The sequence below is a fragment of the Chiloscyllium punctatum genome, chromosome 13, assembly GCF_047496795.1.
Source record: "Chiloscyllium punctatum isolate Juve2018m chromosome 13, sChiPun1.3, whole genome shotgun sequence".
Classification (NCBI taxonomy): Eukaryota; Metazoa; Chordata; class Chondrichthyes; order Orectolobiformes; family Hemiscylliidae; genus Chiloscyllium; species Chiloscyllium punctatum.
The window spans coordinates 86,743,139-86,761,109 of record NC_092751.1 but is presented as its reverse complement, the minus strand read 5'-3'; the positions used below and the strand labels follow the sequence as shown (position 1 = coordinate 86,761,109).

The 17,971-nt window shown below is 44.3% G+C and overlaps 1 protein-coding gene across 1 annotated transcript in view; it reads right to left on the bottom strand.

Annotated features, from left to right (window-relative positions):
- LOC140484607 (transmembrane protein 150A) overlaps positions 1–17,046 on the bottom strand; it is a 57,582-nt gene extending 40,536 nt beyond the window's left edge. Inside the window, exon 1 of the mRNA XM_072583114.1 lies at positions 16,064–17,046. Within this exon, the coding sequence (XP_072439215.1) occupies positions 16,064–16,128 (65 nt within the window). The 5' untranslated portion in view covers positions 16,129–17,046. The remainder of the gene's footprint in view (positions 1–16,063) is intronic.
- Positions 17,047–17,971: the final 925 nt, after the last annotated feature.

The following is a 17,971-nucleotide window of genomic DNA, read 5'->3' as shown; positions in this document are numbered from 1 at the left end:
CCGCACAGTCCTTGTGGAAGCCCCACTTCCATACTGAAAATACTTTACACTGTCTACAATGTACAAACAATCTACAACCTCATGGCCTGGTATATCCCCCACTCCACAAATACCATCAAACCAAGGGGTCAACTCTGGTTCAATGAAGAGTGCAGGAGGACATACCAGGAGCAGCAGCAGGCATACCTGGAAATGAGGTGTCAACCTGGTGAAGCTACCAAACAGGACTACTTGCATGCCAAATGGCATAAACAGCAAGTGATAGACAGAACTAAGTGATTTCACAAACAACCGATCAGATCTGAGCTCAGCAGTCCTGTCACATTGATGAATGACTGAAGAACTAACTGGAGGCTCCATAAAACGCCATCGCCAATAATGAGGAGCCCAGCACATTTGCAACAATTTTTATCCAGAACTGCCGAGTAGGTGATCTATTGCAGCCCCCTCCATTGATCACCAACATCACAGATACCAGTCGTTAGCCAGTTTGATTCACTCCGTATAACCTCAAGAAATGGCTGAAGGTGCTGGATAATGCAAGGGCTATGGGCCTTGACAACATTCCGGCAATAGTACTAAAGACTTGTGCTTCCGAGCTTGCCACTCTGCTAGACAAGATGTTCTAGTACTGATTCAACACTGGGATCTACTTGACAATGTGGAATGTTGTCCAGATATGTCCCATATACAAAACAAAACAGAACAAATTCAATTCAGCTAATTACCGCTCCATCAGTCTACTCTCCATCATCAGTAAAGTGATGGAAGGGGTCAGCAATAGCGCTATCAAGCAGCATCTGCTCAGCAACAAACTGCTCAGTGATGCCCAGTTGGGTTTCGCCAGGGTCACTCAGCTCCTGACCTCATTACAACCTTGATTCAAACATGGATAAAAGAGCTGAATTCCAGAGGTGAGGTGAGAGTGACAGCCCTTGACATCAAGGCCACATTTGACTGAGTAAGTATCAAGAAGCCCTGACAAAACTGGAATCATTTGACTGAATGTGGCCTCAAGCGGCTCTAGCAAAACTGGAATCAATGGGCATTAGTGGACAAACTCTCCACTGGTTGGAATCATTTTTATTTCAGAGGAAGATGGCTGTCATTGTTGGAGGTCAGTCATCTCAGTTCTTCAGGATAATGTCCTGGGCCCAACCATCTTTAGACGCTTCATCGATAGTCTTCCTTCCATCATTAGGTCAGAATTGGGGATGTTCACTGATGATTGGACGATGTTCAGCAAAATTTGGGACTCCTCAGATCCTGAACCAGTCCATGTCTAAATGCAGCAAGACTTGGACAATATCCAGATTTGGGCTGACAACTGGCAAGTAACATTTACACCGCTCAAGTGTCAGAAAATGACAATCTCCAAAAAGAGAGAGAGTCTCGTCATCCCCACCCTTTGACATGCAATCGCATTGTCATCACTGAAAGGCTTTGGGCCTTTGACCTTTGACCAGACACTGATGAAAGGCTCTTTCCTGAAATGTTGATTCTCCTGCTCCTCGAATGCTGCCTGACCTGCTGTGCTTTTCCAGCACCACACTCTTGACTCTGATCTCCAGTATCTGCAGTCTTCGCTTTCTCCCAGAAACTGAAATGGACTAGCCATATACAAATAATGTGGCTATAACAGTAGTCAGGGGAATCTTGTAGCAAATAACTCGCCTCCTGACTCCTGAAGTCCATCCACCATCTAAAAGGCACAAGTGAAGACTATGATGGAACACTCCCGACTTGCCTCGATGGATGCAGCTCTAACAACACTGGAGAAGTTTGACACCATCCAGAACAAACCAGATCACTTGATTGGCATCACATCCACCAACACCCACTCTCTCCACCACTGATGCTCTGTAATAAGTGTGAACCATCCACAAAATGTACTGTAGGAATTTATCAAGGCACCTTTCAAAACCAGAGCCACTACCGTGGACAAGAACAAGGACAAGGGCAGCAGATGCATAGAAACGCTATTACCTGCAAGGTCTCCTCCAAGCCACACACCATCCTGACTTGGAAATATATCGGTGTTCCTTCACTCACATTGGGTCAAAACCCTGGAACTCCAGATGGCAAATAACTCACCTTCTGACTCCTGAAGTCCGTCTACCATCTACAAGGCCTAACAGTATGCACTACCAGCAGTTTAAAAAGGCTGCTCACCACCACCATTTCAAAGGCAATTAGTGATGGACAGTAAACGCTGGACAACCAGTGACAGCTACATCCCAATAATTATTTTTTCTTTTCAATTGTTGCTTTTTATGGGGCCCAGAACTTGCAGTGCTATTATTCCGTGGCTGGATCACAATATGATTGAATTTGACATTATTTGAGAGAAGAGGGACGAGATGCAATGCTAGTATTTTAAACTTAAATAAAAACAATTATGAGGGCTTGAAAGTAGAGCTAGCTAAAATAAATGAACGAATTAACTTACAGGATTAGTCAATAATGATACAGTGACAGATATTTAAAGGGATTCTCCAGAATATACAGAAGAGATACATTCCAATGAGAAAGAAAATATTCTAAGGGAGGAACTAATATCATGGGTAACAGAGAAAGGTTAAAGATTGTTAGAACCCCTACAAGGTCCATGGGAAACAACAATTAATCTCCTCGTGAAGCTGGTTGACTATGAGTTCATGTGGTAATGAGCACTAGACTGGAACCCATCACCTGAGCCCTTTAGAAAACAGACTCGGAGATGGGTCTGCAGAACTGTCGATCCCAGGCTGGTGCTAGCCTATGGGTGTAGTGGCTCTATTTTGATGTCAACAAGAAACAATGTTCCTTTCCAGTCGGGTTTCCTGAGTTATTACAAAAATAATATCAAAATTAAAGGAAAGGTGCAAAGTTGAGCAGCAAGGATAGCACACAAAAAAAACACAGATTAACTAAAGTATTAATAAGGAGGGGAAAATTCAAATATGAGAGAAAGACAGCTAGAAATATAAATATGGATAGCAAGAGTTTCTATAAACTTTTAAGAAAGAATGGGATTAGTAAAATGAACAATGGTCTTACAGAAAGTGAGCTTGTGGAATCACAATGGAAAACAGCAAAAAAAATCACAAAACAGAAACCTCAGCAGGTTCAGCTGTTCTGAGGAACGGTCACTGAACCTGAAATGTTAACTCTGATTTCTCTTCACAGATACTGCCAGACCTGCCGAACCTTTTCAGCAACTTCTGTTTCTGTTTCTGATTTCCAGCATTTGCACTTCTTTTGGTTTAATACAGACATAAGGAGGAGCAGATGAATTGAATATGTATTTGGCATCGGTATTCACTGTGGACAATACAAGGAACATTTCAAAAATAGCTATAAACCAGGAAATGGTAGGGAGTGAGAAACTCAAGGAAGTTACAATCACCAGAGAAGTGGAACTGAGCAAATTGTTGGAGCTACAGGTTGACAAATCACTGAGTTCTGATGTACTTCATTCTAAAGTTAATAGGATCTAAAAAGAGGCTAATGTGATAGTTGATGTATTGGTTTGATTCTTTAAAATTCCCTAGAATTGGGGAATGTTCTATAAGAAGGGCAATCAGTGAATTTATCTGAAACCAAAAGAGAAAATGCTGGAAAATCTCAGCAGGTCTGGCAGCATCTGTAAGGAGAGAAAAGACCTGACGTTTCGAGTCTAACTGACCCTTTGTCAAAGCTGAATCCAGTGAATTTATCTGTTTAATTCAAAAAAGGAAGAAGACCGAAAATAGGATATTACATGTCAGTTAGTTTAACATCTGAAATGGGAAAGGTTATTAACCTGCTGTTAGACCTATAACTGGGGACTGAGGAAAAGTCAAGGATAACACAGCCCACAGTTTTGTGAAAAGGCTGTATGTTTAAATTATATTTATTTAATTATTTCTGGATGAAACATATGATGCTGAGCTGATGGATGTACTGTATTGGATTTCCAGAAGGGATTTGATAAGATGCCACATCACAGGCTATTGCAGGAAATAAAAAGAAGCAATGTATTCCTGTGGCTAGCCCATAGCAAACACAGAGTAGTCACATATGGATCAATTTCTGATTGGCAAGTCACAATGAGTAGTGTGCCATTGGGTTTAGTGCTGGGATGCCATCTTTTTTATACATTTTATAAATGTCTTTGGCGGTGGAACCAAAGAAGTGGTTGTTAAGTTAGCTGATGACACAATGATAGGGAAGAAAACAAGTTGTGAAGACAACATAAGGAAGTTACAAAGTGATAGAGAAAGGTAAAGGGAATGGGCAAAGATCTAGCAAATGACATGGGAAAATGTGAAACTGTGCATTTTGGCAGAACCAATTTAAGAAAAAAAGCATACTATCTTAAAGGAGAGAGACTGCAGAGTGCTGAGCTGCAGAGGGTGTGTCCTAGTGCGTTAGTCTCAAAGAGTAGTATGGAGGGGCAGCAAGTATTTAAGAAAACTAATAGAATGTTATTATTCAATATGAGAAGAACTTAATTCCACCTTAGGGAGGTTATGCTTCATTTATACAGGCCATTGGTGTGAACACATCGAGAGTACTGCGCACAGTATTGGTCACCTTATTTAAGGAAGGATTTAAATACATTGGAAGCAGTTCAGAGAAAGTTTACGAGATGAAGACCTGGAATGGGCAAGTTATCTTATGAGGAAAGGTTCAGCAGGTTAGACTTATATTGACTCCTTTGTAGAAGGGTAAGAGGTGATTTTATTGAAACATATGAAATCCTAAGGTATCTTGGTAGAGTAGATTTGGAACGGATGATTCTGCTGATTGGGAAATCTAGAATTCGGAGTTGCTGTTTAAAAAAAAAGTTTTAAAAAATGGAAGATATAGACTGTAGGGAAATAGATGGTGACATTTTACAAAATGTCCAGATTACAGAGGGGGAAGTGTTGGATGTCTTGAACACATAAAAGTGGATAGATCCCCAGGGCCTTATAAGGTGTACCCTAGAACTCTATGGGAAGCTAGAGAAGTGATTGCTGGGCCTCTTGATGAGAGATTTGTATCAACAATAGTCACAGGTGAGGTACCGGACGACTGGAGGTTGGCAAACATGGTGCCACTGTTTAAGAAGGGAGGTAAGGACAAGCCAGGGAACTATAGACCGGTGAGCCTGACCTCGGTGGTGGGCAAGGTGTTGGAGGGAATCCTGAGGGACAGGATGTACATGTATTTGGAAAGGCATGGACTGATTCTGGATAGTGAGCATGGCTTTGTGCATGGGAAATCATGTCTCACAAACTTGATTGAGTTTTTTGAGGAAGTAACAAAAAGGATTGATGAGGGCAGAGCAATAGATGTGATCTATATGGACTTCAGTAAGGTGTTCAACAAGCTTTCCCATGGGAGACTGATTAGCAAGGTTAGATCTCACGGAATACAGGAAGAACTAACAATTTGGATACAGAACTGGCTCAAAGGTAGAATTCAGAGGGTGGTGGTGGAGGGATGTTTTTAAGACTGGAGGCCTGTGACCAGTGGAGTGCCACAAGGATCGGTGCTGGGTCCTCTACTTTTTGTCATTTACATAAATGATTTGGATGTGAGCATCAGAGGTACAGTTAGTAAGTTTGCAGATGACACCAAAATTGGAGGTGTAGTGGACAGCGAAGAGGGTTATCTCAGATTACAAAAGGATCTGGACCAGATGGGCCAATGGGCTGAGAAGTGGCAGATGGAGTTTAATTCAGATAAATGCGAGGTGCTGCATTTTGGGAAAGCAAATCTTAGCAGGACTTATACATTTAATGGTAAGGTCCTAGGGAGTGTTGCTGAACAAAGAGACCTTGGATGCAGGCATTTGGTATGCTTTCCTTTATTGGTGAGAATATTGAATACAGGAGTTGGGAGGTCATGTTGCTGCTGTACAGGACATTGGTTAGGCCACTGTTTGAATATTGCGTGCAATTCTGGTCTCCTTCCTATCAGAAAGGTTGTGAAACTTGAAAGGGTTCAGAAAAGATTTGCAAGGATGTTGCCAGGGTTGGAGGATTTGAGTTATAGGGAGAGGCTGAACAGGTTGGGGCTGTTTTCCCTGGAGCATCGGAGGCTGAGGAGTGACCTTATAGAGGTTTATAAAATTATGAGGGACATGGATAGGGTAAATAGGCAAAGTCTTTTCCCTGGGGTCGGAGAGTCCAGAACTAGAGGGCATAGGTTTTGGGTGAGAGGGGAAAGATATAAAAGAGTCCTAAGGGGCAACTTTTTCACGCAGAGGGTGGTACATGTATGCAATGAGCTGCCAGAGGATGTGGTGGACGCTGGTAAAATTGCAACATTTAAGAGGAATTTGGATGGGTATATGAATAGGAAGGGTTTGGAGTGATATGGGTCAGGTGCTGGCAGGTGGGACTAGATTTGGTTGGGATATCTGGTCGGCATGGACGGGTTGGACCGAAGGGTTTGTTACCGTGCTGTACATCTCTATGACTCTATGACTCTTGAAGAAGGGTTACACCTGAAACATTGACTTCTCCAACTCCCAAATGCTGCCTGGCTTGCTGTGTGCTTCCAGCATCCTGCCTGTCTAGTTTAAAAATAATGAACAGAGATGAGAACTCTTTCCTCATAGAAGGTGGGTGTCATTTTGGACTATCTTCGTCAAAAGACTGTGGATGCAAAGGTTTTGAAGATTCTTGAGGGAGAGGTAGATAGATTCTTGGCAAAGAAGGTGATAAGGTCAGTGGGAATGTGGATCAGAACAATCTCATTGGATAGTAGAGCAAGCTTGAGGGGCCAAGTGGCCTACTCTTGTTTCTAGTTTGGATGTCTTCATCAGTCAACAGTGATCAGTGAAGGCACAAGGAAGTACTTCAAATCAAACAGCAAAAGAAAACACCCAGGAAATGCGAGCTCCAGTGAAAATTTACATTTTGGGAGAGTCTACCTATCTCCCTCCAAGAAGGTAAATCTGACCATCTTTACAGCTTTCTTACCCCACCTTCCTCCCACTGGTTTTATTTCTCACTCCCTTCTCAGCATTTTCTGTGGTGGTGAACTCAGAGACAGGGTAGGCTTCTAATTAGGGGAGAAAGTGAGGACTGCAGATGCTGGAGATCAGAGCTGAAAATGTGTTGCTGGAAAAGCACAGCAGGTCAGGCAGCATCCAAGGAACAGGAGAATCGACGTTTCGGGCATGAGCCCTTCTTCAGGAATTCCTGCTGCGCTTTTCCAGCAACACATTTTCAGCTCTAGGCTTCTAATTAGGCAGGATGGTAATGTCCTCAATCCCTGTGGTCTTCCTTACCCCACCTCCCACCTCCCACCAATAGAATTAAGTCTCAGCACGATGGCCCTCCCCGTTGCCAGTTTCAGCCTATATCCCCACTCTGGTGGCCTTGTCACTGCCTGATTGGTACGAGCTACCCATCGTCATACGCATGTTTCCCCTGGTATGTACGTGACAGGTAATGAGCAGCTTCTCACCCCTGGAGAAGGTGGACCCTCAGTCACTGCCTGGTCATTGAGCAACAGATAGAGGTGTGCCCACAGTGTGCCATGTCCCTACCCTGGCTTCTGATGCTCCTCCCACTGCAATTCATTAAGGGAGATGATGGCATAATGGCAAGGTCACATGGCTGGTAACCTACAGCCCCAGGTTAACTCCTGAGGGCATGGGTTCAAATCTCACCATGGCAAATGGTGAATGTCAGAGTCCGTAAAAAGTCAAATGGTAAATATTGTTGATTTTTTTTTTAAAAGCCATCTGTTTCACTAATATCCTTTAGGGAAAGAACTCTTCTCTCCTTACCTGGTCTGGTCTACATGTAACTCCAGACCCACAGCCATGTGGTTGACTCTTTGACTGGGCATGAAATGCTGGCCCAGCCAACGTTGTCTGTATTCCAAGTATCAATAAAAATAAAATGAATTCTTGGCCTGACCAGATCATTTTCATGATTTGGAGGTGCTGGTGTTGGACTGGGGTGGACAAAGTTAAAAATGACACAACACCAGGTTATAGTCAAACAGGTTTGTTTCGAGGCACTAGCAGATGAAGCAGTGCCTCCAAATAAACCTGTTAAATTATAACCTGGTGTTGTGTCATTTTAACCACATCATTTTCTGTTATCTGGGGTCCTCATGATCCTGAATCTCTGAGTTCTGCTTCCAGAAGCAGCCACAACCTCTTTCTTGGTGCTACTGAATGCAAGAGCTGCCATTCTTTGATTGTCTAGAGCTCTCACTGTCCGTCTCCTTTTCCCTCCCTCCTAGGCTAGTCTTGATGCCAAGGGAAGGTCCCCACTCTGGTGGCCTTGTCACTGCCTGATTGGTACGAGCTACCCATCGTCAAGTGAGAGCCCTCATGCCTCAAGAAAATTCCACACTATATTTTGTCAACATCCACCCACCTTCCTACTGGATGGAGAATCTAATATTTTTTCAAACTCTCAACTCCCTACATTTTTATTTCTCTCTTCCTGACCCTCTCTTTTGCTTAATCTTGCAATCTCCTGGATTTTATTTCTCTCTCTCTTTCTCCTTCTCTCTCTTTCTCCGTCCCTCTATTTTTGTTCTTTATTACTGCTGGTCACTCTCTGCTTTCTTCACTCGTGTCAGCTTTTTACTCATTTGTTGTCCTTCTATCTCCCCTTCTCTCTTCTTTCTTTTCTCATAAATATGCATTAGTTACTAGGTTTTCTATTAAAAGTCCTAGTCATCAGACAAACCCGAATGCTGTTTCCAAACTCCCAGCAAATTCTGGACAGCACTTTAATGAATACACCCAAGATGGCTGTCTCCTTCCTGGCAACCACATTACTTCAACACCTTAGTTCTCCCCCTTGTCCAAATATCCCACAATACAAGCACTGACAAGTTCTAATTAACTTTGTTACATTTGCCACAGGTTGTGTCAGGTAGGATTTGGGTGTGACAACTTCTGATGCTGGCTGTTGTTGCAAATTAATTGGTAACAAATAATTAAACCGAGTAAGGTGACTCATGTTAATGGAGTGATGCAGCTCTCCTTCAGATAAGAGGCAGTTCAGAACTTAACTAAAACTGATGACGACGCACCAGGTCACGATTAGATTAGATTCCCTACAGTATGGAAACAGGCCCTTCAGCCCAACAAGTCCACACTGGCCCTATGAAGAGTAACCCACCCAGACCCATTCCCCTACCCTCTTTTCACCCCTCACTAATGCACCTAATACAATGGGCAATTTAGCATGGCCAATTCACCTGACCTGCACATCTTTGGATTGTGGGAGGAAACCAGAGCACCTGGAGGAAACGCACACAAACACAGACAGAATATGCAAACTCCACACAGGAAGTCGCCCAAGACGGGAATCAAACCCAAGTCCCTGGCATTGTGAGCCACCATGCCAACCACTGAGCCACAGGTAGTGTAACTGTGGTGGATTCAGGTGGCCAATCTTTATAAAACTCTTGATTCAGCCAATCTTGCATCCACTTGTGATCTCCATCTTTTAGGAAGGAGGAGAGGGTCTTTGAGATGGCGCTGAGGAGATGTACCACAATAGTGCCAGGGATGAGAGATTTTAGCTGCAGGGTTAGGTTGGAGAAGCTGGGGGTTATATTCCTCAGAGTGAAGGAAGTTGAGAGGAGATTTAATGGAGATCCCTGTGATTATGATGGTCTTAAGGTAGACATAGATAAGCTGCTCACGGCGTGTCATGATACAAAGACTAAGGGTCACAGATTGAATGATAGTGTTGGCAAGAGGTGCCAAGCAATGGGGTATGGTGTGAGGAATAACTTTTTAAAGCAGTACGAAGGAATGGTCTGGAACTCATTGCCTATGAGGGCGGAGGTGCTGGTGTTGGACTAGGGTGGACAAAGATAAAAATCACACAACACTAGGTTATAGTCCAACAGGTTTATTTGGAAGTACTAACTTTCGGAGCACTGCTCCTTCAGGTAGCTATGAGGGTACTGGAAGAGGAGACGATCAATGATTTTGAAAGAATGAACACTTGAGGGAAAGAAAAGCTGCAGGATAACAGAAATCAAATGAGGGTGTGGGACTGGACTGCTCCTCAGAGAGCCGGCAAATTACCTCCTCCTGTGTCATAAATGACTCTTGATTAACTCTGGGGATAACATCACATAACCACCAGCCTCCAAATGCCCCATGCCCATACTCTGCCGCCATTGGGTGCCAAACGCATCCACCTTGTCTCTCTGTGAGTTGACTTTTCATTAACAGATTGGATTATAGTTAATCATCAGTTCAATTGCCTTTCCCCCATGTCTGATACTTCTGAAACTCGGAAACTAAAGTATTCAAAGAAAACGAGAAAACACATTTTGTTTATTACTTCAATGATTATCACCCCTCAGCAATGGCCTGCTGTTTCGTATTTGGAGCCTCACTGTTGGTATGGTGTAGAAGGAAGCGATTCAGCCAATCACATCAGTGCAGGCTTTCTCTCAGTGCCATTCTCCTCCCCCCACCCCCCACCTTGTAACCCTGCACAATCCTTTTGATTTAAATATACTTTTCAGTAAACTGTCTAGTTCCCTGATGGATGTTTCCAAGGCAATCCTCGAGAGTTGGGATACTGCCCCCTCAGCTCAGGCTTTAGGTTGTTAACATGATAGAGCCAAGCTGAGGCCTACTCAATTTGAGCCATCAACAGGCCTCACTTGCACGTATAAAGAGATCAAATAGGCATCTGTTATGAAGTGCCAGCGCAAAGAATTGGACAACCCAGTTGTGAGCTTGTCCTTATGCAGCAGATACAAGGCTGATGTTTTCATAACACAAACAATCACCACACTGACACTTTTCACAAACCAAGTCACTGCATTCTGATTAGAGAGGGATTCACAGAAATAAACATCGGCATCAAGAAGGTGCAAGAACAAAAGCAGCAACGTAGAATGTAAACAAAATTAATGTTACAATCATTTCAACTCAGGCCTCGACAAAAACAAGGTAGTGTTTCATAAAAAAACGAATTTTAGAACCGTGTTTTTTAATGGCCTATACATCTCCCACAGCAGGAAATACAGTTCAAACTGCCACAAGATTTCTTATTGTGTCAAATCTCAGATCTTCTGTCAATATTTACCCCGGTGTTACTCACTGACTTATATGGTTCGATCCAAGAACCAGAAATGAAGTACAAGAGCACTGCAACCAAACTGAGCCTTATGTCTCCACACAGTCAGTCCTTTGACTCCACTGTGCCCAAGGCAGCTGTGAACTGTCAATCAATGTGTACCCCCACAATGAATGGGCTCTGTTTGGGTAACACTCGGCAAATTGGACAAGTTCAGTTCAGGAAACCTGGTCAGCATGAACAAGTTGAACCGGGGGTCTGTTCCTATGCTGTAGGACTCTCGACTTTCGTGTCAGAGTCAGAACACTGAGAGTTCAATCCTGGTCCAGATATTTTGAACTGAATTGAATGATTTATTGTCACTTGTAATTAACAAACGAATACAGGGAAAAATATACCATGTCAGTACGCTCTGCATTTTGACTTAGAGAAGATTTGAAGGTCTCATACTGAAATTAAGATATAAGCCTTAAATATAAGTAAAAACAGAGTTCATCTTCTTCCATTCTTGTGCTCTGCTCGATATCGAGGGAAGGGGGTGTGTCTCCACGATGGTCCCCGGGCCCACCAACACCCCAACATCACAGTCCATTCCAGGCGGATTACTTTGGGATAAAGTGGGGAAAAGGGGCAGGAAGAGAGGGGAAAAGTGACTATCAGCTTTGCTGAGGAGTAGGTTTTAAAAAAGCCTCTTATATGAGGGAGTGAATTCCAGAGTCTGAGGCCTAGGCAAGGCCTTCAAGTAGCACAAAAAGGATTGTACAAAAGGACCCAGGAGTGAGGAGGAGTCAAGGCCACAGAGTTAAACACAGAGTGGAAAAATATTCACACGCTGCTTGCAGGCTGGTATTTGCTTAAACTGATGAAAAACCCCTCAAAATAGCAGTGGGAGAGAGTGGCACAGTGGTTATGTCACTGGCCTCTAGTGGCTTGGGCTCGAAACCTACCAAAGTCTAATAAATGTGAAAGTGGTATCAAAACCAGGGAAGGACTCTTCCATCCTTATATGAAAGTGGAAAATGATAGATTGAGTTTGGTCCCAAAAGACAGCTTGAACACAAGACCAGTGCTGTAGCATGTTATTTGGGATTCTATGGGGTGGGCCATTAGTGACACCTCTCAGCACTGTTGCTAATTTATTGTATTATACTTTAAATCTATAGACATGTTTGAATTATGCATCCACTGAAATGTTGAGATTCAGGTTTAGTCAGGCCTGTTTATAGATCCTTTGCAGAATCTCATAGGGCATGCTAGCCAGTCTACTGTTTCCCCATGACGCAGCAGGTTTGCTGACATATCACAGGCAAGAAAGAGAGAGAGAGATTACAGCTGTCACACTTTCATTATCTAACCATGTCAGCAATAGCAGCTACACCCTTCTATAATGTAGAATGACACAGCACAGAAGGATATCATTCGCGCCATGATCAACTTGCCAGCGGTTAGAAAGAGCAATCCAATTAGTCGCACTCCCTTGCTCTTTCTCCATCACCCTGAAAACTTTTTCTCTTTGAATATTTATCCAATTCCCTTTCTGAAAGTTGTTATTGAATTTGCTTCCAATCCCTTAAGTCAACGCATTCCTGATCTCAATACGTAGGCCGCCACTCAAATATAGTCTCCATCTCTGCTCCATTTTGCTGCCTTGGGTTGTTGTTAGATGATCCAAGCACAGATTGGAAGTTGATGCTTTATATTTTCCAGTTTGTTTATACCCTCACTGTTACAACTTGCGAGTGGAAGAAAATTCCCACCTTTTTTCTGGTTTCTTTGCCTTTAGATTTATGTTAACAATATGACACCGCTGCATTAATCGAGCCGCAGAAAGTCTGTGACTCTGATCGAATTGTTGACCCTTTTGATGCTTCTGAACGTAAAGGTTTGTACACTGCTATCAATTTTGCTTTGTTCTCAGGAGTACAGTCCCTGACCTAATGTCCCCCTGACATGGTTACCATGGCAATATGTGCACATCCTGTTTCCCCAGGCCTCATCTTCCCTGTCACTGTACAATCACCAAGAGATCTAAATGTACCCAACCCGAAGTGAGCATTTTGAACCTATCTCCCTCCACTGAAGTGCAGCTCACTGTGGCTGGCCTCTATAGGTTCAGTCCAGTTTATTTTTTTAATATTTCTGAGGTACATCTGATTTCATCATCACTCAGCCTTCCTCAGTCTCTTCCCCAGCAGTTTTCTGCCTCCCTTTCTGATGACACTGGCTTACGTTGGGGTACAGATCTGTGGTGACAGGTGCCTCCTCTATCTCATTTCTTCATCAGTGTTGATGGGTTTTCCAACTTATGGGCACATTGCAGCCAAACTCTGCCTTCATCCTTTAAAAGAACTGCATTCATACAGCGCCTTCTGCCAACCTTAGGCCACCTAAAGCATCTTAAGGCCCAATCATTGCTTTATTTGAAGTCACTGCAGTGATGTAGGGAATGCAGCTGCCAGGGTGTGCTCCTTTAGCCAATGATCAGATAATCTAGTTTCAGGGATGGTCATAGAGGGACAAAGATTGACCAGGAAACCAGAGATAACTTTCCAGCTCTTCTCCAACACAGCATCATTGGGATCATTGGTATTCATTTGCAAGCACAGGCAGGATTCAGTTCAGTGTCTGAAAGACAGCACTTCCAATAGAGCAGCACCCTCTCTCCTGCACTACATTCAAATCTAAAGGAGTGACTTTCAGATACTTATGTGTGTACACTACCAGCTGAGACCCCCTCCCTCAGCCGATTCCAATTCCCTCTCCATCCTCACTATATTCAGGAAGAGGACTTCATATAGAATCCCTTCAGTGTGGAAAACAGGCCCTTTGGCCCAACAAGTCGACACCAACCCTCCGGAGAGTAACCCACCCAGACCCATTCCCCTACATTTCCCCTGACTAATGCACCCTGAATAGTATGGGCAATTTAGCATGGCCAATCCACCCTAACCTGCACATCTTTGGACTGTGGGAGGAAACCGGAACACCCAGAGGAAACCCACGCAGACACAGGGAGAACGTGCAAACTCCACACAGACAGTCGCCCAAGGCTGGAATCGAACCCAGGTCCCTGGTGCTGTGAGGCAGCAGTGTTAACCACTGAGCCACCTGCCTAGCTTTACCGATCACAACCATTGGGTACTGAACTCAACCATAACACCCTTCCTATTACCATAGTGATAATCAGTTAACATGGCACAGGCTTATATTCCAACACACAGCCTTCAGATTCCCTGTGACTGAACCCACTCTGAGGCCTGGGGTGAAGAAAAGAGACTGACAGTATCGGTGAGTGTAAACCCAGATCAAGCAACTAAATGGATTAATTTTTGCTTCAGTACATTCCAAGTGGCAGGGATTACATCAAAGGGTCATTGCTCACAAGATCTGAAGTGATTCATTAAACTTGTTTTTTCATTCTCTCGTGGGTGAGGGTGCCGTTGGTAGGCCCAGCATTTATTGCCCGTCCCTAGTCACTCTGGAGAAGGTGGTATCGAGCTGCCTTCTTGAACTGCTGCAGTCGGTGTGGTGCAGAGAGACCCACAATGCCCTCAGGGAGGGAATTCTACCATTTGAACCTAGTTACACTGAGAGAAAGGCAATATATTTCCAAGTCAGGATGGTTTGGAGGGACCCTTGCAAGGGTTGGTGTTCCCGTTTGTCTGCTGCCCTTGTCCCTCTAGCTGGTACTGGTTGTGGCTTTGGGAGGTTCACTTTATCAAGTCATCGCTTTATCTTTGCCAATAACATTCAAGCATCATGTCTATAAATCCAAACCAGTTAAATGTAGGGCTCCCAGCACAGTTTGCTGCAATGATCTTACTGCAGTCTTTGAAAGATGGAAGACAGTGAGATGTGCAGGGATGCAAGGATATGGGGAAAAGGCAGGAGGTTGGCACTGGGGTGATAGAATTATTGCAAGCACGATGGGCCAAATGTCCGCCCTCTGCGTTGATTCTGGATCTAAACTATGAGGCACACTGGAAGCCATTAGCTACGACCATTGTACACTAACACAGCAAACCTGACTATACAAACAGCAGAGATCCTGTCGATACAGACCGTCCAAATGAACCAAGCAAGTGAACAATTTCCTCATTCCAACTCGCGGCACTTTCTAACCGACCGGAGCCAAGTTTCCAAAGCTAGCTTCGAATAGTTACAACACAAGCGACTCAGAAACAAATGGGAGTTTCTTTTCTGTAAGAAAGCAGGGCAGAAAGAGTCAGATGCTTCGAATTGAATAGGATGGCTTGCCTCTTTCCCTCACCACCCCCCCCACCCCCTCCCTTCAGAGCACACAGATTGATGTGTGGGATTCCCTAACCCAGAGACACTGGCTACAATCAAGGCTTTGCTACACAACACTATTCTGGGATCAATGCCATGTGTAGGAGCCAATGTTAACCCATTGCAACCCTGAATCAGCAAAAGAATGAGCCTTAGAGAGCATTTGACATTCCCACTCATGTTAGATTGGTGTGAGAGATAGAAAGGATTAACCACATAGTGTCAGCAATGGTCTCTGTCTTTACATTGCTGGGGATTAAACACAATTTTGATTTTAGTTTCAATGGGACGGCGTGCTTTTAAGAGATAAGGATGAAGGCAAAAGAAAAATCTAGAAATGAATTGCAGAAATCAATGTCAGCATTTAAACAGTCCTCCAAAGAAGGGTTAGTCAATCCGTCCAGTCACCGTACAAGGATTGACAGACGGTTCTCGACAACACTGAACAGGTATGACTGAATCTGTCACCAAACTGAATTACTTCTCATATGAAGTCGCTAAAGTCATTGAGAAGGACGGGAAAGACGGGTCCTGAGCTGAGGGATCTCAGAACTGTGCCCCTCTCTGAGGACTGAGATTCTAGTTTGGAGATGAACGCTAGTTGGGTGACTGCAGCTGGAGGAAAACAGCGACAGAAAGTTTGCTTTCAATCCGAAAAGAGAGAGAGAGATGGGGTGGAGGGAGCAGGATGTGAGAGGGAGTGGGGCTCAGGAATGAGAGGAATTGGCGCTTACACTGTCCAGGTTCCTGCGATAGACACCACGCTGGTGAGCAAGGGTAGCAACAGCCAACAGCTCATGGTGGTCCCGGGCTCCACAGGCGGCACACAGCTCCCACAGCCCTCTCGACCACCCCCTCCTCAGGTACAGGCTTCGGAGGGGGGACTCACTGTTCGGCAAGGAATCCTTCGGCAGCCGCGGTCTGCCACAGTTGGGACACACACACACACAGAGAAACGATCCACTCTTTCAAAGCAAGCACACACCCAACAGTGCAACTAGCTCGGAGTCAGGAGGAAGTTGCATCTGTCGGCAACTCTCACTCCCTCTCTCTCTTTTTAAATGCAATATTGCTTTGCAGACACTGAGTTCCAAGGTTGTAAATCGTCCTCGCTATATCTAAACCCCTCGCATTGCCACTGATACTCTGGCTCTTACAAAACTGAGATTTTTTTAAAGGGACATTGCTGCCGGAATTCACGTCTCGACAGGGTTGTTCTGTTTAAGTGGGGTACCATCATATCCATGGTCCGCACACACACATACACACACTCACACACAACTTACACACACTCACACACAACACAACACACACTCACTCACACACAACACAACATACACACACACTCAATTTACACACACACCCTCACACATACACACTCACTTACACACGCACATAGACACACCCTCTCACACAATCACACACTCTCACTCACACACACCCTCACACACACACTCACCCTCATACACACACTCACATTCACGCACACAACCATTCACACACATACATACACACACTCACACAAACTCACATATACACTCAAACTTACACACATACCCTCACACACACCCATATTCTCTCACACACACACACACACTCACACACACTTCGCGCACACCCTCAAGCACTCGCACATACACACACAGTCACACACACATCCTCACATCCTCACATACTCTCACATACTCACACTCACTCACACACCCTCACATACACACACCTGCTCACACACACATACTCACACTCACAAACACACACACACTCACACTCACAGAGCTTGTTTGACATCACTGTTGGGAAGTTTTCTCTGTTAACTGGCTGTCCCATCAGCCTCCCCACTCCACCACCAGGGTCAATGCGACTGGAAACAACAGAAATTGCTGGAGAAACTCAGCAGATCTGGCAGCATCTGTGGAGAGAGAGAGAGAGAGATAGCAGAGACAACGTTTTGGGTCCAGTCTTTATCAACATACCCACAGCCTCCTGCTCCCCCATTCCTTCTCTGTGGGTGTGAGAGCCTGGAATATGGACCCAAACAAACAGTCTAATGGACTGAAATCCTAAACCCATTTCCATAGGGGCACTCCAGACTTGCAGACTCTCAGCATCACAGGAGGAACCTGCATTTCCATAGCACCTGTTACAGCCCATGTCCCATACTTTGTGCTTCATAGTGAAGGACTTTTTGTTAGGAAAGAAGGCATCGCCATCATTATAATGGAATCCAGCAGCGGACTGGTGCACCACAAGCTATAATGTCAACATGGCCGAAGGATAGGCATTAACCACTCATCAATTCCATGGATCCATTTATGAATGGTTTTAAAAATTAAAATGTGTGTGTGTGTGTGTATGTTGGGGGTGGGCGATTGTCCTTTCTATCAGAGGACTGAAAGAACCTTGGCTTGATATCTTATCCAAAGCTAACCTCACTCTGTCCACAGTGACTGACCTCAGTCCTCTCCAAGACAACAGTCTAAGATGAAGCCATTCTGTTCTAAAACTTTCACACACCAACTCTAAGACCACATTCTACACCTCACTAAGTTCAGCCAACTTTGTCTCCATCTCAGCGGAGACACTGTCTTTGTTCCCTTGAGACTGGACTATCCCAACACTCCTGGGGTGGCACGGTGGCTCAG